This window comes from Ranitomeya imitator, chromosome 1, assembly GCF_032444005.1.
Source record: "Ranitomeya imitator isolate aRanImi1 chromosome 1, aRanImi1.pri, whole genome shotgun sequence".
NCBI classification, from domain to species: Eukaryota; Metazoa; Chordata; class Amphibia; order Anura; family Dendrobatidae; genus Ranitomeya; species Ranitomeya imitator.
In genome coordinates, this window is record NC_091282.1 from 532,077,118 (window position 1) to 532,103,934 (window position 26,817).

At 43.9% G+C, this 26,817-nt stretch overlaps 1 protein-coding gene across 2 annotated transcripts in view; it reads left to right on the forward strand.

Moving 5' to 3' along the window:
• PAX5 (paired box 5) overlaps window positions 1-26,817 on the forward strand; it is a 517,932-nt gene that overhangs the window by 275,674 nt on the left and 215,441 nt on the right. For both annotated transcript variants that reach the window (XM_069767486.1, XM_069767494.1), the window contains one exon: window positions 4,390-4,519. In XM_069767486.1, the coding sequence (XP_069623587.1) occupies window positions 4,390-4,519 (130 nt within the window). The remainder of the gene's footprint in view (window positions 1-4,389; window positions 4,520-26,817) is intronic.

Genomic DNA, 26,817 nt, shown 5'->3' on the forward strand with positions numbered 1-26,817 from the left:
AAATGCTCCAAAGTAAGAATGCTTTCAAAAATAGAAGTGTTAATAGTTTTTTTTTTATCAATTAGAAAATGCAAAGTGAGTGAACAAAAGAGAAATCTAATTCAAATCAATATTTGATGTGACCACTGACCGCCATTTGCTTTCAAAATAATATTCAATTCGTGTAGGTACACTTACACTTTTTTTAAGGAATTCAGCAGGGAGATTATTCCAAATATTTTGGAGACTGAACCACAAATCTTTTGTGTATGTATGCTTACGCAAATACTTCCGTTTATTCATGTAATCCCAGAACGTCAATGATGTTGAGATCAAGACTTCAGTGGAGACAAAATCATCCTTTCCAGGACTTCTTGTTCTTTACATAGAAGATAGTTCTGACACCTCCTTGATGGTTTTGTATGATGGATAACTATTTGCCTGTGAGAAGACCATTAATCAAAATCAGATCCTCAAATCCATATGCTGAAAAGCAGCCCCTAACGTGCAAGGAATCTCCACCATACTTCACTGTTGCCTGCAGATTCTCATTATTGTATTGCTTTTCAGCCCTTCTGTTATCAAACTGCCTTCTGTCACTCCTGAACATTTCACATTTTGATTGATAAGCCAAAGGCACCCCTGGTCATTTTCCTGCACTTGACTTTAATTTCATGTAAAAAATTTGGCCTTTGTGGCTGAAACTCTTCCAATAAGATCACTTCTGGCCAGACTTCTTTTTTAGTGCTCGGAGATTTCGTTTTTCTTGCTGCAGCTGAATGTTTTACATCTGTTAGCCAGTATAAGTACATGTGTTGGTTGCCTGGTTGCTAGGGAATCCCCACATGTACTTATGCTGGCTAACAGATGTAAATCATTCAGCTGCGGCAAGAAAAACGAAATCTCCGAGCACTAAAAAATACTCGGAGAACCCCCGAGCATGCTCGAGAAAGCTCGAGTAACGAGTATATTCGCTCATCACTAGAAATAAGCACAGTGTGTCTTTCATCTGTTGCACTTGAATTTCTTGGCCAACTACTACATCTACTGCACTCAACAATGTTGATACTTCTTCAAAGGAAACAGCACATCTTTAAACCCCAGTCTGTTTTGAAAATCTTTGCTTGGGAAAGACCTTGCTGATGCAGTATAACCACCTTGTGTCTTGATGCTGTGCTCAGTCTTCCCATGCTGTATGACCTGTGACATGAAATTGTTTTCAACAACCTCACCTTTGTAGTCAAATTTGGCTGTTTCACATCTTGCTCTAAGCCTCTCACACAGCTGTTTCCACTCACATATGAAAATGATGATCATTGTCACGTGTATGGTATATTTTGTTATTTATATTGTACACATGACTAGAATCCTACAAAATTAATGATTTAATGATTTTTATTTTAAACAGGTGTACTTAAGAAAATTAATGCTGATAATTTGATTCAAATTTCTCTTTTATCAATTCACTTTGCATTTTGTAAATTTATAACACTTCTATATTTGAAAGCATTCTTACATTGCAACATTATTTCCATACCTGCCTATAACCATTAAAGTCACCTGTACTGTAAACTAAAGTGAATGGGGCCTCTCTGCATATACTGCTTAGGTCACCTATAATTGAATATGTCCTCTTAAGGTCGGGGTCACACTTGCGAGTGTGATGTGAGAAATTTGTGCGTGTCTCTTGCATCAATACCCGACACTGCCGTTGGCACTTAGAACCGGAGTGTGCAGCTTCATTTATTTCTATGCAGCTGAATGTTCAGGTCCCGAATGCCAGCAGCAGGTTATTGCAGCGAGAGACTCTCGCGAGTTTCTCGCATCACACTTGCCAGTGTGACCCCGACCTTAATCATCCAATTTTGCCATCAGAATGAATCTGTTTATTTTTTACAAAATTGTTTAGTTTGATACATTTGTATTACAAGTTCTACTTTTGACAGTAAAACACAGTGGGGCAGTTAGTTGTATCTAAATCAGATTATTGCAAAGTGCTTTACTGTACAATACCTAGAATTCAAAACGTCATTAAAAGCTCTGTGTGGGCATAAATCCAGCAGAAAAAGTTGAGATAGTTCATCTCCAAAGGAAGCAGAATTGTGAGTACAGCCTCTAACTATAATACAGGCTGTTGTCAGAGACAGTACAAGGGAGACATTTTCAAAGTTACATGACTATTATGCAGATAATATCGTAACCCCTTAGTGACTTTGCAATTTTCCATTTTTGTGTTTTTGTTTTTTTGCTCCTGTTCTTCCCAGAACTTTTTTATTTTTCTGTCAATATATCCGTAGGAGGGCTTGTTTTTGCGAGACATGTTGTACTTTTTAATGACACCTGGAAAACAGGAAAAAAAATGAAACGGTGGTGAAATTGCCAAAAAAGTGCATTTCCACAATTTTTTTTCATTATTTACCATGCTCACTAAATGCTAAAACTTAATTGGCAATATCATTCTTCAGGTCATTATGAGTATACAGATACAGAATATGTATAGGTTCTTTTGTTAGTTAAGTGGTGAAAAAAACGTGAAATTTGTAAGAAATTTTTTTTGTGTATGTCGCCATTTTTTGAGACCCATAGCGTCTCCAATTTTCATGATCTGGGGCTGGGTAAGGGCTTGTTTTTTGTGCCCTGGGATGCCGTTTTTATTGCTACTGTTTTGGGTTAGATACAATGTTTTCATTGCCTGTTATTGAATTTTATTGCAATGTTGAGGCGGCCAAAAAAGCAAAATTCTGGCATTTTGATTTTTTTCCTCATTGTGCCATTTACCAATTTGATTAATTTACTTTATATTTTGATTGGACATTTCCAAACGGAGCGATACCAAATGTGCATTTTTTTTAACTTGTTTTATTTTCAATGGGGCAAAAGGGGGGTGATTTGAACTTTTGTGTTTTTTATTTTTCTAATAAAACTTTTTTTTACTTATTATTGCTATGTATAGCAAAAATCACTATCTCTTATGAAATCCTGTGAATGGGCTGGCGTTCACAGGAGTATTGTAATGACAGGAACTGGGGTCTTCTGCAGACCCTTGGCTGTCATGACAACCCATCGGGGCCCTGAGATCACGTGACAGTGGCTCCGATGGGTGGGACTTGTGACGCTGGCTCATGTTATTTGCTGCTGTCAGTGATTGACAGTGGCATTTAAGATCCACAACTGTTGGAAGCACATGACAGCAGATCAGCTCAGCTGTCATGTGCGGGGAAAGATGTGGGTTCAGCATTGGAGCTCACATCAAAGGCAGGGACACGACCTTTGACATATCTATACTCTTGAAGCTCTGCCGAAGTTTTATGAGTAACATGAGACAGACTAAGTGATAGCGTTGTGCTCCCTGATCATTTTTCCTTCTTTAAACATAGTTATGACTTCTGATTTTTTCACCATGTTTTACAAAAGTCACAAACTCACTCCAGTAGAGGGACGTGGTGTAAAAAGTGGTGTAACAGTTCTAGACAAAGGTGTAATATGTTAAGAAGCACAAAATGTATCGAACAGTTTGCAGCAGTGCAAATAACGGCAACAGAGCCATAAGCAATACTGAGAACAAATATTCATCTCATGATAAATTCACATCACTGTGTTTTTCCAGTAATGAGCAATTTTCCATTTGAGTTGAATCATCTGTGTGACCATTTGCTATCAGTTGCTTACATGTATTGTGAGAGGAGCTTTTTAGCTAAGCTTTATTTCTAGCTACATTGTCATTTATTGGGCGAAATTTATCAGTGTTGCACAGATGTTCATAAATTTGCTCATCCTTATTTGTAAGGCTTTTGTTTTGAGTTCACTTTACACTTCTTACACCACCCCTCCCCACTGTAGTGAATTTGCCACATTTTGTGCAGCATTTTAAAACTTTGCATACCACATGCATGGATAAAACTGTGAAAATAACAGAGACTAGCTACTTTGGATGAGCTCAAAATAGTGCAAAATGCTTTATAAGAGATGCATGAATTTTATAAATGTATTTTAAAACTAAAATTAATAAAGAATGTACCAACATTCTGCCACTAAATGTAATGTAAATTCTTACTATTGAATTGAAATAGTGGAAACTCATCCAATAATCGGACACTGGTTGTGCACACAGGATTTCTCATATAAATTGGTCCATTGAATTGAATCGGTCAGTGTTAATCCAGAGAGCTGTCCGATCTACGCTCAGGCAGCATTTGCAGGTGAATATTGCACATGTGAAAATGCCTTTCGGTAAATATAATGGGTAAATATAATGGTTTAAAAGAATTAATTCTATAAATCCAATTTTATGCAAAAAAACATCTTTTCAATAGCAGACCTAATATATTTAGAAAATATTATACCTTTAAGGCATTTTTTTTAGTGTGTTTAGTATAAATTCAGTCATTCTTCTTTCTTCATGTTTTATAGACAACAGATTATTCTACCATGGCGTCTCTAACTGGTGGGTTGGATGAAATGAAATCCAGTCTAACAAGTCCATCTTCTGCGGATATAGGAGGAACTGTCCCTGGACCCCAATCATACCCTATTGTAACAGGTAATCCAAAAATCCAGGTTATTGAAATATATGGTACTTTAATTGACAAAACTGCTCCTGTACCAAATCATATGAAACACATTGCTGGAATATTCCTAGCAATTCGTATTGCCATAGTCTTTATGCATGCTAGTAAGCTTTTGTAAGCGTGGTTTCACATTATTCTTAAGAGACACAATTTTTTTCCAGGAACTTTTTTGTAGTGTGAAATACAAGACATGCTACAAACAATACTTTTTTTTAAATTTATTCTGCTTTTTTATGTCATATGACAAGAAACTTGTGTATTCTAAGTCTTGTGGGCAGAATACCATGCGCAAAATACACATATTTGGGACATACATTATAATTATACATGATAATAATATGCATATAACATAATATGCAATATAACAATATGCATGATAATTTCTAGCACAATATTTATTGTGATATATGAAAGATTTAAATAAATAATTCAAGTCGCAACTTATATGTGTTTAAAAATAGTGCCACCCCCCCCCCCCCCCCCTAAAACTCAATGTAGACCTCATATATCAGTTATGATTTACAGGGTTAAACCCATATGAAATTCAGGACCAACTTTTTTAGTTCTAAAAATGTTCTAAAAATGTTAGTGCCACCATGGTCCCTTTTGCCTTTTGTAAAGACTTTTGCCACTGCAGTGTTTTTCCTGGCACAATCACTTAATTTTGCAGGAAAGAGATGTTTCCCCTACAAAACCATGCAACCATTTTGATTGGTTGTGATGTCTTGCATGTCAAACAGTTTTTCCCCTGTACAATTAAGCAATTGTGCAGGGAAGCAGTGAAAAGCCCTCGGTGGCACAGATCTTTTGCAATATATTGCCGCAGCATGACCGCTACATAAAAACCTAGCCCAAGTGAAAACATCTGATCTCTTTGTTTATATAAATGAGATGACTGTGAGCAAAGTATATACTTGTGATACATAATTCTTTGGCCATATTTATAATTTACAGATTAAGACCACTTTTAAATGGTAGTATTTTGATTAGTATTTTGCATCAATATTTTGAAGCTAAAATTTGAAGCTGGTGCAAAGTAGAAAATAGGCATCCATATTGTCATGATCCAGGCCGGGGTTTGTTTCTTGCTATTCTCTCCTCGGTCTAGTCATGTGGGGGTTAACCTTCTTTGCCTCAGTTTGGGACCTGTTTTGCTATTTCAGTTCATGGCTGCCTGCAGGCAGCATCACCTATAGTTCTTGCCCCCGGCTTGAGCGACTGACCCGTTACACCCTGATTTGTCCTCTGCCCATTTACTCAGTTCCCCTGCCATCCCATTCCTGCTCCAATCTCGTCTTGCTTTGTGCTCCCCATGCTGTGACCTTGGTATCTGACCCAGCTTGGCCACTGACCTGTATTTCTGTCTTACATCTCTGGCATCTCTGCTCCCAACTGGCTCCGACTTCTTTGGCTTGTATCTGTCCATGGGTTTTGCTGTTTCCCCTGGTACTGCGTTTCCTGTCCGATCCTGACCTAGCTTGTCTGACCACTCTCTCGCCATGTAGTGGAGCCTGTACTGCGGCATGGTAGTGTTATGCCACTAGTGCAACCTATCTTCCCTCTCCAGCACCTCCTGGTATTGGAAGAACAATACTGCGCTGCGGCAGCATTACACATATGCAATAAAAAGCATTCAACAAGGTAAATAGTTAAACGCAACTAATGTAACAAATAGTTTCTCCAAATTCACCATAAAATGCCACTTTTAAGCACTACTGCTGACTTCGAGCGAGTATAAAAGACCAACAGAAAGATTTGGGGGCAGAGGGCGGTGTGGTTTCAATCCACCAGTAAGGCACATACTTAATGTTGAAAGGCTCAATGACCGAACTTAAAGACATAAACCTCTACTTACACAAAGCACAAGAAAAGTTGACTGTTATATGCTCAAAACCATTTAAATTAGCCACAAAAGTTTTAGTATTCTGTTATGTGGGCTAATAAAACATAGCAGAAAACGGAAAAGGATACTGTCAGCTCACATTGAAGTTTATAGAAGTCCAGCGTGAACAAAATCATGAGCCGACCACTCATGTGTAGCAATTGCAAAAAAGGAAAAAATATTCCAGGTCAAATTTTCAGTGTAATCTTTATTCTATCAAAAAACATTTAAAAAAATATGGTGGATAGGAACAGGAGCAAGCGATGCATTTCAAACATGGCTTTTCTTTATCAAGCTTTTGTGAGGAGGGTAAGGTGAATTCAAGTGTTTGGAGGGCAAGATGAATGAAGTATCAGAAATTCCTAGAAGAAAACCTCATGCCTTCTGTAAGGAAGCTGAAGCTTAGGCATCATTGGAATTTCCAACAGTTTTTTACATTTCCCTTTTCTTTAGAATCCAGTCTTAGTTTTTGCTTACAAACACTGACCAAATGAGTAAGGTGCATTGAGGCTTTTTGTTACTACTCTTCCAAATACATGTAACTAACACATACTTGGAGAGGTGTTAAAATATGTAAATATTGATGAGCGAATGTGCTGGGATAAGGTGTTTTCCCAACATGCTCAGGTGCTAACCGAGTGTCTTCGGCATGCTCAAAAAATATGTTCGAGTCCCCGTGGCAGCAGCATGTCTTGGGGCTGTTAAACAGCCGCAACACATACAGGGATTGTCTAACAAGCAGGCAATCCTGTATGTATTGCACTCTTGAACAGCTCCGAGACATGCAGCTGCGGAGACTCGAACATATTCGAGAATTCTGAAGTCACTTGGATAGCACCTGAGCATACTGGGATAATACCTTATCCCAGCACGTCCACTCATTACGACATGTAAACTCTAATACTCTGCATCATATATTAGCATGCTTTGATTCATCAGTCCATGAAATAGTATCTGTTCTAGCTTTGGAAATGAAAAGGCATTTTGGTTTATTTAGGTAGGAGACAGCAGTAGCAATTTTCCGAGCTTAGTAATGCTGACATGATAGTCCACAGTAATTAAACATAGTTGGCTTTAATTAATGGATAATTCTTTTAGTTGCATGGATAATGCACTGACTTGTTTTATAATGTGGCACAGAGGGAGAAAAAGTATTTACCCAAAGAAACCAATTAAATAATAACTGTCATTTTACTAGCACAATTTAGACATTGAACTGACAGTCAGAACTACTTCAGTATATACCCACATATACTTCTGTCCTAGCAGAGGCTTCCAGAGATTTGTTTATAAGATCAGACTATGATACTGTACTATGGGAAATTAATGCAATGCAAATATGACATAATTCACACACAAAATCACCAAAGCATTTCAGTTTTTACTGAAAACGTCTCACTACTTGAGGTATTTCCATGAAAAACATGAACTCTCTGACTGCCTGATTACTGAGAGTCCCAATACTAGAACCCTGACCGATAACTAGAAAGGGGGTCCTGATCGCCCTTTCTTCCACAATGTAATGGAACTGAATACAGCAGTAAGAGAATGGTGAAGTGTCCCTTTAAATAATTATTATGTAAAAGGCCAAGCAATTGGAAGAACTCCTCGTCTAAGGGGTCACAAAAGGAAACATACAAGATAGGTGGTAACTAAATGTTTTTTTTTTCATACTAACTGGGAGGTACAAGTTCCTGCATATTGCAAACACTGTGGTTAAAAGTTTTGTTATAGAGGCACAAGATTGGTGTAACAGTCTGACAGACAACATTTTTTTCTAAGACCACTTGATGACATGTTGCTATTATTATACTTTTCCTCTGACTGTTCCACTCTGGCTTTAGCTGAGGTAAAATACTGACCAAATCCTGAACGTGTGAACGTGGCCTAACATTACAGTACAGACAGCTTGCAAATTCTATTAAACGGACTAATTATGTGTTTGGTGTATATAAATTAATTTATTTACAGGATTAAGTCTTTATGCTCTTTTCCTAGTTGTTAAAAATATAATTTTTTTTAAACTTGCATTTTATTTGTCATTTTTTTTGTGACATTAAATATTAAGTTAAGAAAGGGAGAGTGAGAAATAAAAACCCTCACTGCCACGGTTCATAAACGCTCTCTCTATTTGCAAGGCAATGAATTAAGCCCACTTCATTACAGCTACAGTCAGCAGTTTTATAAGATGTTTGATTGTTATTAATTACCTGCAGATGCATTTCCAGCCCCAGCTTGCTGACTTCAGCTTGCCTCTCATCACATCGAGAGGACAGAGTTGGAAAGGAAGTGACACTATCTCAGGACTGCTGGATAAGAGATTGACAAACCTAAGTGCATTCTATATTCCCAGATCAGCAACAGAGAATGCTTGGGTCCTTCCAACCAACAATAATGTATAGAAGCAGTTCTGTGTGTTTTGTATTTTAAAGAGTAATTGCCGAGTTAGGTGCACCTGATTGTCCTCTGTTCCATTTATTGCTGATGGGACTGCCAGAAATAGCTGAGTTCTGTGCTTGGCATTCTCTGGCAGTACCATAGACAGTAAACGAAGTGAAGGTCGTCTCGAAAATACTCTCTGGATTGATGGGGGTCCCAGTGGTCATAGCTCTGGTGATTAGTACGTTATCCCTTATCAAGCCGATGAGAATAACTTACTGTACTATCTTACTAACCTCAGGTCCCAGATAAAAAAAGATTTTATGCATTGCTATGTTTCATGGTCTTTAGCATCTGGAGACCTCTATTGTTGTCACTGAGGGATTGCTATGAGTGCCGCCCGGTGGTCAGCGCTCATTGCAAGTTAAGAATTCTGCTACATACAGGCGATCTGATCATTGCCTGTATATAGCAGAGGCGATCGGGTTATGGCAGCTTCTAGTCTCCCATGGAGGCTATTGAAGCATGGCAAAAGTAAAAAAAATGTTTTTAAAGATATAAAAAAATAAAAAAATATATAAAAGTTAAAATCACCCCCCTTTTGCCCCATTCAAAATAAAACATTAAAAAAAATCAAACATACACATATTTGGTATCGCCGTGTTCAGAACCGCCCGATCTATCAATATAAAAAAAGCATTAACTCAATCACTAAACGGCGTAACGAGAAAAAAGTAAAAACCCCAGAATTACATTTTTTTGGTTCCCGCAACATTGCATTAAAATGTAATTACGGGTAATCAAAAGATTGTATCTGCACCTAAATAGTATCATTAAAAACATCAGCTAGACATGCAAAAAATAAGTCCTCACTGGGCCCCAGATCATAAATAATGGAGACACTACGGGTATCGGAACATGACGCAATTTTTTCTTTAACAAACTTTGGAGCTAGATAAAAAAGAACCTAGACATATTTGATGTCTATGAACTCATAATGACCTGGAGAATCATAATGGCAGGTCAGTTTTAGCATTTAGTGAACCTAGTAAAAAGCCAAACAAAAAGCCATTATGGAATTGTACTTTTTTTGGGAATTTCACCACACTTAGAACTTTTTCCCATTTTCCAATACATGATATGCTAAATCCAATGATGTCATTCAAAAGTACAACTTGTCCTGCAAAAAACAAGCTCTCACATGGCCATATTGACCAAAAAGTAAAAAAGTTATGGCTCTGGGAAGAAGGGGAGCAAAAAATGAAAATGCAAAACCGAAAATACCTCCTGCCATGAAGGGGTTAAAGAGTAAAAAAGCCCCAATGGGCAGTGTGAAAATTGAAAGAGTTGTATTTTTATGTTTTTAATTAGTTTGTGATATGTTAAAAATTATGCCAACTAAAAAAAATAAATTGAATCCTGATTTAAACAATAGGTCAATTTCTGATGATAGATTTCCTTAAAGATAATATCCTTAAAGGAACCTTAAATGGACTTTAAAAAACACACCAGAAATTATGAAACTGTGTAATGCCAAGTGTAGGACCTTAGGTGGCGGGCATGACATAAGCATTCAAAGAACACAAGAGATAATTCCTGTGTCGTGCCCCACTCATTCAAGCACTACATTAAGCATTGCATTTTTCGATGTTTTTCTAATTATATAATATTGCATATTTCTTTCATGAAGTACGGCACAATTTGCTTTGTTGTGATGGTGTAGAAAACATATAATTACACAACAGACCTCCAGCAATTACACCATATTAAAGGAAGCCGATGTGAAGGTTCCATGTGTGAAATAAAAAATGGCTTGATCAAATGACCTCTAGCATAACCTACAATCACTTTCCTGCCACAATGTGACAGTAGTGGTCCAATGAAGACATGCATATGTTAATTAAGATAAAGTCGCACTGTAATCATATGCATGCACAAAACATGCTAGAATAATTATGGAAATTGCACTGCAATTATGCTAATGAGATATACCACTGAGGTGTTATCGTGCTGCACCTAAACAAGACTACATTTTCTGCTTATGTCTAAAGGCTCCAAAGCACCTTTAAACCTTTACACATCTGTAATGTATGACTAGATGCAAATAAGGTGACTGGAAAGTCCATAACACAAATTCCGTGTCAATTTTAAAATTTCCGTTGAAACAAAATAATGTATCTAGAAAATATTGCATTCAATGGATTCAAGATAATATATCTTAGGTTATATGAGAGGTATGGAAGTGCACCAACAACAAAATATACTGTACGATTATAGCAAAAGAAAGGGTTCTGTCTAGATTTTGTACATTTTCGGTAGACATGAGCAGATCACTTCGCGCAACCCTGGTCCACGGTCCAGGTCAGTGTTCTCTGGTTGTGGACAGCATCTATGTGCATTTTCTTACTCTCTGGGGTCCCAGGCTCGGCTTATGATCAGCAGGGTGGGTGAGTTGTCACCGCACAGTTGAGATCACACTGGGCTAGGAATCCAGAAGCTCGGGAAATTCGTGCATCTCTTGTACATGGCCAAAGAGCACTGAACTGGACTGTGGACAGAGGTTTTGTGAAGCAATCCACTCTTCTCTGATTTAAATTAAAAATCGGATCTGTAAACAGATTTTGCCAAAAAAACTGCATACATTACTAAATATATATCTTAGAACTGATAAGGATACTGTATTTACTTTGAAACTCCACATCAGAACTCTATCTCCACTCACCTAGCCTGATTGACAGCTCCACAGTACCCCTTCTCCTAGCTGCTGCTAAAATCTCTGCTCAGTGCAAACTGCAGCTGTCAGTCAACCTAGGTAGCACACACGATATAAATTTCGTCATATATCTACATTAGTGTTTCAGGTCATCATCCACAAGACAGGGGGGAGATGGGATGAGTTTAACTCTCATTGTTTGAGTATTTAACCAATCGGCACAGTTCGTCCTTCACTGGTTTACAGGTAAACAAACTAGCTGTCCTGGTAATATATGTAATCAACATATTAACAAACATATTGTTAGGGTTGGCAGATTGCACTAAATAAAATATAAATTAAAGTGCAATTGCAACCCGGGGTCCACTGTGCAGACATGTATAACTGCTGCTAGTGTGAGCAATGATGGAACCAAAACAGTGAGCGTTACCTAGAACACACTGAATTAATGCCACTCAGTGTGAATGGAACGCTGAATACCAAGCTCAGTTACTTTACCGAGAGGTATGGCACAAATATGCAAAGTGCTATACCCTGTTAACGTCACAGAGGTATTAGGACGTGGCTTGGACAAGCTCTGTAACTAAACAGTGCTAACCGCACACAGGGCTGCCACTAGAAATTTCGGGGCCCCATACTGGCAAAATTTTCGGGGCCCCCTTGAAACTCCGCCCAGGCTCCACCCCAGCCCCGCCTCCATGCTCCACCCCTCGAACTGTCCACAGTCCCACCGCTCTCTCTTGGAAAATCTCCACTTCTCACCTATCACACATTGACAGTTCCCATCACCAGATCACACATATAGCCGGCAGCTTTTGTTTTGGCCAAAAGATTTTTTAAGCCGCCACCATAACACGGTAGACACTTTTGGCCGGGCCCTACTCTACTGTAACCTACTAAATATTTGTTAAAATATGCAATACAATTTAGGTATATTTTTATTTATTTTTCAATTTTTAAAATGACCTATAATACTACATACAAGGAACAAATACCACCGCACTATGACCAGATGACATATTACCACCACAGTGATCGAATAATATAAAATACAAGGAACAAATACCGCTACACCATGACCAGACCGCATATAACCACAAATGACTGAATACTACAATACTGATCAGTAATTAAAAAAAAACCACAATACTATCACCAGCAGTGCCATTATACACAGGAGATCTGTAATTAGTATGCAGTGTCTGTGTACAGGTAATACAGTGATCACCGGTGACATTATACACAGGAGCTCTGTATATAATGTATAGGTAATACAGTGATCACTGGTGACATTGTACACAGGACCTCTGTATATAGTATACAGTGTATAGTGTCAGTGTATAGGTAACACTGACTCACCAGTGACGTCTCTAGGTGAAGTCCTTCATCTTTCATCCAGCACAGACTGCCATCACTTCATCCAGCCAGGACTCGTCTCTGCAGGAAATAAAACAGTTATCTTGAGTTCCGCTTGTAGAACACATTACTTAATTTTCCCAACTTCTACATTACACCACATGAAGAAGGCAACATAGTATCACTCTACACAGTAACAGGACCTCCCCCCCATTTAAAACAGTATACTCAAAAAATAAAATAAATACATCACTGCAATAATAATATCCCTTAATTAGCCCCTATGGTAATATTCGCCATCCTAGCCCCCGTGTGTCTCATTCCAGGCTCCAGCCATATGTTCTCCCATCCTGCCCTCATGGGTATCCATTCTGCCCCATATGATCTCCCCATCCTGCCCCATCTGTCTCCATCGTATCCATCCTGCCCCATCTGTCTCCATTCTGCCCCATCTGTTTCCAATCCTGCCCCATCTGTTTCCAATCCTGCCCCATCTGTGTCCAATCCTGCCCCATCTGTGTCCAATCCTGCCCCATCTGTGTCCAGCACTCTGCCCAGTCTGTGTGCAATCCTGCCCCATCTGTGTCCAGCACTATGCCCCATCTGTTTCCAATCCTGCCTCATCTCTGTCCAGCACTCTGCCCCATCTCTGTCCAGCACTCTGCCCCATCTCTGTCCAGCACTCTGCCCCATCTCTGTCCTGCACTCTGCCCCATCTCTGTCCAGCACTCTGCCCCATCTCTGTCCAGCACTCTGCCCCATCTCTGTCCAGCACTCTGCCTCATCTCTGTCCAGCACTCTGCCCCATCTCTGTCCAGCACTCTGCCCCATCTCTGTCCAGCACTCTGCCCCATCTCTGTCCAGCACTCTGCCCCATCTCTGTCCAGCACTCTGCCCCATCTCTGTCCAGCACTCTGCCCCATCTCTGTCCAGCACTCTGCCCCATCTCTGTCCAGCACTCTGCCCCATCTCTGTCCAGCACTCTGCTCCATCTTTGTCCAGCACTCTGCCCCATCTCTGTCCAGCACTCTGCCCCATCTCTGTCCAGCACTCTGCCCCATCTCTGTCCAGCACTCTGCCCCATCTCTGTCCAGCACTCTGCCCCATCTCTGTCCAGCACTCTGCCCCATCTCTGTCCAGCACTCTGCCCCATCTCTGTCCAGCACTCTGCGCAGCACTCTGCCCCATCTCTGCCCAGCACTCTGCCCCATCTCTGCCCCATCTCTGCCCAGCACTCTGCCCCATCTCTGCCCAGCACTCTGCCCCATCTCTGCCCAGCACTCTGCCCCATCTCTGCCCAGCACTCTGCCCCATCTCTGCCCAGCACTCTGCTCCATCTCTGCCCAGCACTCTGCCCCATCTCTGCCCAGCACTCTGCCCCATCTCTGTCCAGCACTCTGCCCCATCTCTGTCCAGCACTCTGCCCCATCTCTGTCCAGCACTCTGCCCCATCTCTGTCCAGCACTCTGCCCCATCTCTGTCCAGCACTCTGCCCCATCTCTGTCCAGCACTCTGCCCCATCTCTGTCCAGCACTCTGCCCCATCTCTGTCCAGCACTCTGCCCCATCTCTGTCCAGCACTCTGCCCCATCTCTGCCCAGCACTCTGCCCCATCTCTGCCCAGCACTCTGCCCCATCTCTGCCCCATCTCTGCCCAGCACTCTGCCCCATCTCTGTCCAGCACTCTGCCCCATCTCTGTCCAGCACTCTGCCCCATCTCTGTCCAGCACTCTGCCCCATCTCTGTCCAGCACTCTGCCCCATCTCTGTCCAGCACTCTGCCCCATCTCTGTCCAGCACTCTGCCCCATCTCTGTCCAGCACTCTGCCCAGCACTCTGCCCCCCGTGCCCAGCTTTACTGCCCCCCGGCCCCCACCCTGTGTCCAGCTTTACTGCCCCCCGGCCCCCACCCTGTGTCCAGCTTTACTGCCCCCCGGCCCCCACCCTGTGTCCAGCTTTACTGCCCCCCGGCCCCCACCCTGTGTCCAGCTTTACTGCCCCCGGGCCCCCACCCTGTGTCCAGCTTTACTGCCCCCCGGCCCCCACCCTGTGTCCAGCTTTACTGCCCCCCGGCCCCCACCCTGTATCCAGCTTTACTGCCCTGGGCCCCCACCCTGTGTCCAGCTTTACTGCCCCCTGGCCCCCACCCTGTGTCCAGCTTTACTGCCCCCCGACCCCTACCCTGTGTCCAGCTTTACTGCCCCCCGGCCCCCACCCTGTGTCCAGCTTTACTGCCCCCGGGCCCCCACCCTGTGTCCAGCTTTACTGCCCCCCGGCCCCCACCCTGTGTCCAGCTTTACTGCCCCCCGGCCCCCACCCTGTATCCAGCTTTACTGCCCTGGGCCCCCACCCTGTGTCCAGCTTTACTGCCCCCTGGCCCCCACCCTGTGTCCAGCTTTACTGCCCCCCGGCCCCCACCCTGTGTCCAGCTTTACTGCCCTGGGCCCCCACCCTGTGTCCAGCTTTACTGCCCCCCGGCCCCCACCCTGTGTCCAGCTTTACTGCCCCCACCCTGTGTCCAGCTTTACTGCCCCCGGGCCCCCACCCTGTGTCCAGCTTTACTGCCCCCGGCCCCCACCCTGTGTCCAGCTTTACTGCCCCCCGGCCCCCACCCTGTGTCCAGCTTTACTGCCCCCCGACCCCCACCCTGTGTCCAGCTTTACTGCCCCCCGGCCCCCACCCTGTATCCAGCCTTACTGCCCCCCGGCCCCCACCCTGTGTCCAGCTTTACTGCCCCCCGGCCCCCACCCTGTGTCCAGCTTTACTGCCCCCGGGCCCCCACCCTGTGTCCAGCTTTACTGCCCTGGCCCCCCCCCCCCCCCGCATCGCAGCTCTCAAAAAAACAAAAAAGTTCTACTTACCTGCCGCGCTCCTCTCTCCACGCAGCTGCACCGTGCACTCGCCGGCGACTGACGTCAGACGCCGGTGACCTGCACGCTGCGGCTGTTAACTATTGACGTGCGGGAGAAGTATAGCATAAGGGTTGAGCTTGCTCTGTAGCTGAACTGTGCCAATCGCGCACAGATGTAAAGCCAATGGCTAGTTACCCCAGTCCTGATACTACTTAACTTGTGCCTGACCAGCACCCAAAGCATGTAGCAGACTTAAGAACTCAGGCGTTGAGCTAAGTGAATGAAACTGCATAAGTGTGCAACCAGCCAATGTGTACATAATCTGAGCGAAGACACTGACACACACGTGCAGACAGAGTGGTAGAGTATCTACCCACACACACCAAACATAAATGACACTAACGTGCCCATGTGTGCTGCTGAGAGCTTTTTACACGCTAGGCTCCACCTCAAACACTCACACCCAGTCGGCCGAGAAATCATCTGCGGGCCAATCCACAGCTGCCACATTATCAGAGCAGCTAACGTCCGACCACCAATGAGAAGCCGCTACCTCACGGACATGCTCAGTAAGGTGATCTCTGGACCTAGATTGCAGAGCGCAAGGCTGCACCTGCATGTCATTGGTTACCATAGGCTTGACTGTAGAGTCAGCAGTAACAAAATGTATAGAAACGAGCCTGAGCAAGATACTCTTACTGATGTTTGTGCTGAGCAGCAATTGCAGTGGCTAGACCTAAATGGGAGACCACAGAAGGAGATAATGCTTGGTATCTATCCAGTGCAGCGAGAGAATCCCAATGCCTAACACATATAGCTCTGACAAAAGTTAAGCGACCACTGCAAAATGTTCTGTTTGTCTGATTTTTCTCTTTATAGTTATATTTTTGAGTAAAATGTAAATTGTTCTTTTATTCTGTAAATTTCTGACAACATGTCTCTGAATTTCCAAGCAATAAACTTTGTATTTTTTTTTTACAAAGAAAAATGGTAAAACCCCCCCAGTGCTTTTCAGACCTCAAATAATGCAAAGAAAACAAGTTCATAATCATTTACAAACAACAATACTAATGTTTTAACTCAGGAAGAGTTCAGAAACTAATAGTTTGTGGAATAACCATGATTTTTAATCACAGCTTTCATGCAACCTGGAATGCTTTCCACCAGTCTTTCACACTGCTTCTGGCGCAAAAATGTAAGCATTTCTTCTTTGTTTGATGTCTTGTGACTATCCATCATCCTCTTGATTACATTCCAGAGGTTTTCAATGGGCTCCAGGTCTGGAGATTAGGTTGCCCATGACGGGGTTTTGATGTGGTGGTCTCTTAATTTTTGCCAGAGCTGTATATTGCTCAATTACCCTGCATCCCTGTCATTCAAGATAACAGACAATAAGTTACCGTATATACTCGAGTATAAGCCGACCAGAGTATAAGCCGACCCCCCTAATTTTGCCACAAAAAACTGGGAAAACTTATTGACTCGAGTATAAGCCTAAGGTAGGAAATGCAGAGGCTACCGGTGAATTTCAAAAATGAAAATATATGCTCCATACCGTTCATTATTGCCCCATAAGATGCTCCATATAAAGCTGTGCCACATATAATGCTCCATATTGTTCATTATTGCCCCATAGATGCTCCATATAAAGCTGTGCCATATATAATGCTCCATACTGTTCATTATTGCCCCATAGATGCTCCATATAAAGCTGTGACACATATAATGCTCCATATTGTTCATTATTGCCCCATAGATGCTCCATATAAAGCTGTGCCATATATAATGCTTCATACTGTTCATTATTGCCCCATAGATGTGCCATAGAAAGCTGTGCCATATAGTGCTTTGCACCGTTCATTATTGCCCCATAGATGTGCCATATAAAACTGTGCCATATATTGCTATGCACCGTTCATTATTGCCCCATAGATGTGCCATAGAAAGCTATGCCATATAGTGCTCTGCATCGTTCATTATTGCCCCATAGATGTGCCATAGAAAGCTCTGCCATATAGTGCTCTGCACCGTTCATTATTGCCCCATAGGTGTGCCATAGAAAGCTCTGCCATATAGTGCTCTGCACCATTCATTATTGCCCCATAGATGTGCCATAGAAAGCTCTACCATATAGTGCTCTGCACTGTTCATTATTGCCCCATAGAAAGCTGTGCCATATAAAACTGTGCCATATGGTGCTCTTCACCGTTCATTATTGCCCCATAGATGTGCAATAGAAAGCTGTGCTACCGGTATATATAATGCTGCGGCTGCTGCAATAAAAAAAAAATGCCATACTCACCTCTCTTGCTTGCAGCTCCTCAGCGTCCCGTCCCAGCGTCTCTCCGCACTGACTGTTCAGGCAGAGGGCGGCACGCACACTATATGCGTCATCGCGCTCTCTGACCTGCACAGTCAGAGCCAGAGGACGGGAAGATGGAGCGGCGCCCGGCGTGTGGAACACGGACAGGTGAATATGTAATACTTACCTGCTCCCGGCGTCCCGCTCCTTCTTCGGGTGCCGCAGCTTCTTCCTCTATCAGCGGTCACCGTTACCGCTCATTGGAGAAATGAATATGCGGCTCCACCCCTATGGGAGTGGAGTCCATATTAATTTCTCTAATGAGCGGTCCCACGTGACCGCTGAACAGGGGAAGAGCTGCGGCACCCGGAGACCGCGGGACTGCAGGGACAGCGCCAGGAGCCCCGGAAGCAGGTAAGTATGCCTCAGCCCTCTCTCCCCCTCACCCGCCGACCCCACCGCCGACCGTGACTCGAGTATAAGCCGAGAGGGGCACTTTCAGCCCAAAAATTTGGGCTAAAAATCTCAGCTTATACTCGAGTATATACGGTACAACAAACATCAACTCAAAAGTCGACATCCAGGCTCGTACGAACAATAGTCTGTGTTTTTTGACCAACTAAAGAGAAACACATAAATTCAAAATTCAACATAAAGTTAAAATGTCTATACCTCTGGGCCTCCTGAATTTACGTCTGGATAATTTAATGCTGTGTAGTCACATTTGTTATTTCATGATCGGACATGCTGCATGTGCAGCCAGTTCAGCTGCACATAATGGAGAGGCTCCCACCTGGTGCAAGTTGGGGAGAGACTGCTGTGCCCATATACTGTTAAAGGTCTGTGATAGTTGGGGACCTTGTTGGAGATTTTGCAATGGGGCCCACAAGCTTCAAGTTATACCACTGGATGAGCAAATGTGCCTGTGCATACAATAAGGCAGGATACTTCACAGGTTGAAGTCTACCGAGGGCGTGAAAAAAATGTAACATACAGTAAAATACATCTTTTTATACTGCCTTTGTGAGTTCCCATTTAAATCTGGGCAACTAATCCTATGCTTGTGACTATACTTGTTCACATTCATATGAAAAATGGTGGTGGCATTATATAAAGTTAAGAGATAAAAGTGATAAAAGGTGTGAAGAATGATCTGCATGGATATTCAATTAAGGAATTTAATGAAGAAAATTACTGCTCTCCTATGGGACATCAGAATTTGATCCAACATTTTGAAAGTAAGATACTCTAAGGAAATTTCAAGAAAACCCTATATGGGAAGACGCCTTTAGACTGGGAATTATTAACAATTTCCATAATCTTTTTGCTTTTCTCTCCGGCTATTTCTCCTCAATGTCTCAGCTACCCAACTATATCATTTTGAGTATTTTATACTTTTTTTTATTCTTTGTGATCTATAGCACTACCAATCCTAGCAATTGTACGTCTTTCTTGATCAGTTGTCCTTTTTTAGAATTCTATACCACTTTCAATATTTTTCTAGGTCCTGTATGTATATGCATACAAGAAAATAAAGCATAAATTATTAATACATATATTAAAGCAAGGAAACAAATTAAATGATGGAGTCAATTACAGTCGCAAGTGAAAACACAGGCGCACAGGCAGCAATACATCTAAAATAACCAAATATACAGCATGCTTACTCTTTTACTCACCTCCATTCCACTTCAATGCCTCAGATGATACCATTGTGCCTTCCGTGTTCCATGGCGGCAGATGTCATGTTTTGAGTTGTATACAGCTGTGGCCGGTGATTGGCTGCTTCAGTCACGTTTGTTATTAAGGACATCACTGCAGCAGCTAAGGTAAACACAACACCAATGGCCATCATTAGGGACATGCATGGTGCTCAAATATATCAGCCAACCCAATTAATTTGACACCCTTTTAAGCCCCCTAAAAAGTTACAGCGGGGCAAAAAAGTATTTAGTCAGTCAGCAATAGTGCAAGTTCCACCACTTAAAAAGATGAGAGGCGTCTGTAATTTACATCATAGGTAGACCTCAACTATGGGAGACAAACTGAGAAAAAAAAATCCAGAAAATCACATTGTCTGTTTTTTTATCATTTTTTTTGCATATTATGGTGGAAAATAAGTATTTGGTCAGAAACAAACAATCAAGATTTCTGGCTCTCACAGACCTGTAACTAGAGTTGAGCGACCTTGACCTTTTTAGAGTCGAGCCGGGTTTCGCGAAACCCGACTATCTCAAAAGTCGGGTCGAGTGAAATCGGCCGATTATGACGTAAAGTCGGGATCGACCGAAACACGAAACCCAATGCAAGTCAATGGGGCAGCATAGTCGGCAGTGAGTGGGGGCCAGGAAAACACCTAGAGTGCCCATTTTAATGTCAAAACCATCCATTCTTCTTAATGAAGCTTGTCAAGCGTAATTTACCTTATAATAATTGGAAGGCATTTGAAATTGGGGGTCATTTGGCTAAAGTTGTGGTGGGTAGGGCTGGTTCAAGTAATTAGTGGGCCCAGGAAATCTGGACCACGTCACGGCAGTGGAGCAGGGAGAGGTAAGTATTTCAACTTTGCAAGTGCTGTGAACCTGAGCAAGCAGGGGGGGGCCCACTCGTTGGCATTGGCACTGGCACAGGGCCCCTCAAAGTACAGCGGTGTATTTGCACGGCGGGGGCGCCTCCCACCGGCAGCAACACTTTTGCGTACCATGAGAGGCCCTGTGCCAGTGACGTCACCAACTAGTATTCCTCCCCCCACCTGATGAAGGAACCTGCACTTTCATCTGCACCTTCCTGTTTGTCCCCGTGTAAGGTGGTATGGTATGCGGGAAGGGGGACCTGACTTTCAGCAGGGTCACAATCTTGCAGTGTAGCGTGCACGGGAAATGTTGCGTTATGGGTCAATGTACCAGCAGACTCATCTATCACTGGCTGGGCAATGGGCAGGATGAGGAGGAAACACAGATATAGGCCCAAAGAATAAAGTGGGCTAAATACAGTTCAAAATTGGTAACACAGGACTAATCAGGGGGCATTGCAGTGGAGGACAACTGGAATGAGAGGCTGACACAGAGAGTAGGCCCAAATCAGTAAGTAGTCGAAATGCAGTTCAAAATTGGCAACAGTAGTAAACAGGCGGCACAGCTTTGTTCAGTGGAGGAGAACAGCAAGGAGTGGCAGACACCGATAGTAGGCCCCAACCCAACTAGTAGGCCAAATGCAGTCTAACATTAACAACTACTTAACGAGCGCCTGAAAACGGAATTTCAGGACAGGAAACCAGGAGAACAGCAAGGAGCGGCAGACACCGATAGTAGGCCCCAAACCAACTAGTACGCCAAATGCAGTTGTTCCGTTTAACCACAATTTAATGAGAGCCTGAAGATAGAAGTTCAGGAAAGGCAACCTGGAGAACACCTTGGAGTGGAACACACCATCTCTCTACACCCCATACCCAATTTGTAGGTCTAATGCAGCGTAGTTTCCAACAACTACTAAACGAGAGCATGATGATCGAAGCATTGGCGAGGAAACCTGGGGAACACCTTGGAGTGGAACACACCATCTCTCTACACCCCATACCCAATTTGTAGGCCTAATGCAGCGTAGTTTCCAACAACTACTAAACGAGAGCATGATGATCGAAGCATTGGCGAGGAAACCTGGGGAACACCTTGGAGTGTAACACACCATCTCTCTACACCCCATACCCAATTTGTAGGCCTAATGCAGCGTAGTTTCCAACAACTACTAAACGAGAGCCGGAAGATCGAAGCAATGGAGAGGAAACCTGGGGAACACCTTGGAGTGTAACACACCATCTCTCTACACCCCATAACCAATTTGTAGGCCTAATGCAGCGTAGTTTCCAAAAACTACTAAAGGGGAGCCGGAAGATCGAAGCAATGGAGAGGAAACCTGGGGAACACCTTGAAGTGTAACACACCATCTCTCTACACCCCATACCCAATTTGTAGGCCTAATGCAGCGTAGTTTCCAACAACTACTAAACGAGAGCCGGAAGATCGAAGCAATGGAGAGGAAACCTGGGGAACACCTTGGAGTGTAACACACCATCTCTCTACACCCCATACCCAATTTGTAGGCCTAATGCAGCGTAGTTTCCAACAACTACTAAACGAGAGCCGGAAGATTGAAGCAATGGAGAGGAAACCTGGGGAACACCTTGGAGTGTAACACACCATCTCTCTACACCCCATACCCAATTTGTAGGCCTAATGCAGCGTAGTTTCCAACAACTACTAAAGGGGAGCCGGAAGATCGAAGCAATGGAGAGGAAACCTGGGGAACACCTTGGAGTGTAACACACCATCTCTCTACACCCCATACCCAATTTGTAGGCCTAATGCAGTGTAGTTTCCAACAACTACTAAACGAGAGCCGGAAGATCGAAGCAATGGAGAGGAAACCTGGGGAACACCTTGGAGTGTAACACACCATCTCTCTACACCCCATACCCAATTTGTAGGCCTAATGCAGCGTAGTTTCCAACAACTACTAAACGAGAGCATGAAGATCGAAGCAATGGAGAGGAAACCTGGGGAACACCTTGGAGTGGAACACACCATCTCTCTACACCCCATACCCAATTTGTAGGCCTAATGCAGCGTAGTTTCCAACAACTACTAAACAAGAGCATGATGATCGAAGCATTGGCGAGGAAACCTGGGGAACACCTTGGAGTGGAACACACCATCTCTCTACAGTGGAACACACCATCTCTCTACACCCCATACCCAATTTGTAGGCCTAATGCAGCGTAGTTTCCAACAACTACTAAACGAGAGCCAGAAGATCGAAGCTCAGGAAAGGCAACCTGGGGAACACCTTGGAGTGGAACACACCATCTCTCTGCACCCCATACCCAATTTGTAGGCCCAATGCAGCGTAGTTTCCAACAACTACTAAACGAGAGCCGGAAGATCGAAGCTCAGGAAAGGCAACCTGGGGAACACCTTGGAGTGTAACAAACCTTCTCTCTACACCACGGAAGGGCTGATTCTTAGGAAGGAAGGCTGTCGGAAAGAAGCAGGGCGCGTCCGAGGGTGATTATATTCTTATTAGGTATATACTCACCCTCGGACGCGCCCTGCTTCTTTATTTGTAATGAATGTTTATTTGCAATGTGGTTTTGACTTACTCTATTTTTTTGGTAAATAATGATTTTATTATTTTCATTGTTTTGCATCTTCTTGGCAATAATATAAAGAAGACGCGACAGGACAACACTCGGTGGATGCCATATCTGTGTTTAAAATTGAAAAAACCTTTCAGTTAACTACTTGCAGGAGAAAGTTATTGTAGCTGGTGGCCATTTTTAGTACTGTACCAGATTTTTGTTGTATGTGTTTGTTTTTAATGTTAATATGTCTGCATTTGATATCTCTCCAGTATTTTCTTTTTTATAAGCAAAATACTTATTTTTATATTTTCTGATGTTGGTTCCAGGGGTACACGGGCAGCAGTGGTGTGGTCAGTGGAGGCCTAGTGGAAGGAGTGACCGCAGACAGGCATCGAAGGCCTAAAATAATAACACATGGCTGTAGGCAATTTTAAATTGGTTCCAGGGGTACACGGGCAGCAGTGGTGTGGTCAGTGGAGGCCTAGTGGAAGGAGTGACCGCAGACAGGCATCGAAGGCCTAAAATAATAACACATGGCTGTAGGCAATTTTAAATTGGTTCCAGGGGTACACGGGCAGCAGTGGTGTGGTCAGTGGAGGCCTAGTGGAAGGAGTGACCGCAGACAGGCATCGAAGGCCTAAAATAATAACACATGGCTGTAGGCAATTTTAAATTGGTTCCAGGGGTACACGGGCAGCAGTGGTGTGGTCAGTGGAGGCCTAGTGGAAGGAGTGACCGCAGACAGGCATCGAAGGCCTAAAATAATAACACATGGCTGTAGGCAATTTTAAATTGGTTCCAGGGGTACACGGGCAGCAGTGGTGTGGTCAGTGGAGGCCTAGTGGAAGGAGTGACCGCAGACAGGCATCGAAGGCCTAAAATAATAACACATGGCTGTAGGCAATTTTAAATTGGTTCCAGGGGTACACGGGCAGCAGTGGTGTGGTCAGTGGAGGCCTAGTGGAAGGAGTCACTGCAGACAGGCATCGAAGGCCTAAAATAATAACACATGGCTGTAGGCAATTTTAAATTGGTTACAGGGGTACACGGGCAGCAGTGGTGTGGTCAGTGGAGGCCTAGTGGAAGGAGTGACCGCAGACAGGCATTGAAGGCCTAAAATAATAACACATGGCTGTAGGCAATTTTAAATTGGTTCCAGGGGTACACGGGCAGCAGTGGTGTGGTCAGTGGAGGCCTAGTGGAAGGAGTGACCGCAGACAGGCATCGAAGGCCTAAAATAATAACACATGGCTGTAGGCAATTTTAAATTGGTTACAGGGGTACACGGGCAGCAGTGGTGTGGTCAGTAGAGGCCTAGTGGAAGGAGTGACCACAGACAGGCATCGAAGGCCTAACATAACAAAAATGTCAATACAATGGTATTGTCAGTGGCAGGCATTGAAGGATGTCAGCGCATAGACTAAACATTGGTGGAGCTGTGAGATAATTTTGCAAGTGGTAGAGCACTGTTTGAGCTGGGGTGGGGGGAAACTGTCTTGTGGCCGGCGGTACAGGCCCAGGGCCCCTCATATTACAACGGTGTGTCTGACGTTGGGTGCGCACCACCACCGCCAGAGACACTTTATTGTACTAGGAGGGACCCAGTGGCAGTGCCGTCGACCAAAAGCGGGCTCACCCACCTCTTCAGACAAACTGCACTCTCACGGGTGCTGTCGCCAAGTGTCGATACCACGGCCCCGTGTGGGGAGTTTGGCCATTTAGTGAGGTGTAAACATGTCGTATGCTGGACAATCAGGTGCAGAAAATTACGAGATTGGAAAAGGCATTCAGAATAGTCCACAGGCAAGACCTTTTCATAGGAAAGCTAGGTGTCAGCCGGGCAAGGTGGGGCAAAAGATTTCGAAATCCAGTTGTGGTTCATTTTAATGAAGGTTAGATCATCTACATTTTGGGTAGCCAGACGAGTCCTTTTTTCTGTTAGTATTGAACCTGCAGCACTGAATACTCTTTCTGATAGGACACTAGCTGCCGGGCAAGCAAGCTCCTGCAATGCATATTCTGCCAATTCTGGCCAGGTGTCTAATTTTGATGCCCAGTAATCAAATGGGAATGACGGTTGAGGGAGAACATCGATAAGGGATGAAAAATAGTTTGTAACCATACTGGACAAATGTTGTCTCCTGTCACTTTGAATTGATGCTGCAGTACCTGTCCTGTCTGCGGTCATAGCAAAATCACTCCACAACCTGGTCAGAAAACCCCTCTGGCCAACGCCACTTCTGATTTCTGCCCCTCTAACTCCTCTGGTCTGCTGGCCCCTGCAGCTCGTGTGAGAACGATCACGGGCGCTGTGTGCAGGGAATGCCAGAAGCAAACGGTCAACAAGAGTTGATTGTTTGGTTGCTAATATTATTTCCAAGTTCTCATGTGGCATTATATTTTGCAATTTGCCTTTATAGCGAGGATCAAGGAGGCAGGCCAACCAGTAATCGTCATCATTCATCATTTTAGTTATGCGTGTGTCCCTTTTGAGGATACGTAAGGCATAATCCGCCATGTGGGCCAAAGTTCCAGTTCTCAAATCTGCGGTTGTGCTTGGTTGAGGGGCAGTTTCAGGCAAATCCACGTCACTTGTGTCCCTCAAAAAACCAGAACCCGGCCTTGCCGCGCCACCAATTTCCAGTGGCCCCGGAAAAGCTTCCTCATTAAAAATATAATCATCCCCATCATCCTCCTCGTCCTCCTCCTCCTCTTCGCCCGCTACCTCGTCCTGTACACTGCCCTGGCCAGACAATGGCTGACTGTCATCAAGGCTTTCCTCTTCCTCAGCTGCAGACGCCTGATCCTTTATGTGCGTCAAACTTTGCATCAGCAGACGCATTAGGGGGATGCTCATGCTTATTATGGCGTTGTCTGCACTAACCAGCCGTGTGCATTCCTCAAAACACTGAAGGACTTGACACATGTCTTGAATCTTCGACCACTGCACACCTGACTACTCCATGTCTGCCATCCTACTGCCTGCGCGTGTATGTGTATCCTCCCACAAAAACATAACAGCCCGCCTCTGTTCACACAGTCTCTGAAGCATGTGCAGTGTTGAGTTCCACCTTGTTGCAACGTCTATGATTAGGCGATGCTGGGGAAGGTTCAAAGAACGCTGATAGGTCTGCATACGGCTGGAGTGTACGGGCGAACGGCGGATATGTGAGCAAAGTCCACGCACTTTGAGGAGCAGGTCGGATAACCCCGGATAACTTTTCAGGAAGCACTGCACCACCAGGTTTAAGGTGTGAGCCAGGCAAGGAATGTGTTTCAGTTCGGAAAGGGAGATGGCAGCCATGAAATTCCTTCCGTTATCACTCACTACCTTGCCTGCCTCAAGATCTACAGTGCCCAGCCACGACTGCGTTTCTTTCTGCAAGAACTCGGACAGAACTTCCGCGGTGTGTCTGTTGTCGCCCAAACACTTCATAGCCAATACAGCCTGCTGACGTTTGCCAGTAGCTGCCCCATAATGGGAGACCTGGTGTGCAACAGTGGCAGCTGCGGATGGAGTGGTTGTGCGACTGCGGTCTGTGGACGAGCTCTCGCTTTTGCAGGAGGACGAAGAGGAGGAGGAGGGGGTGCGAACGGCTACAGCCAATTGTTTCCTAGACCGTGGGCTAGGCAGAACTGTCCCAAACTTGC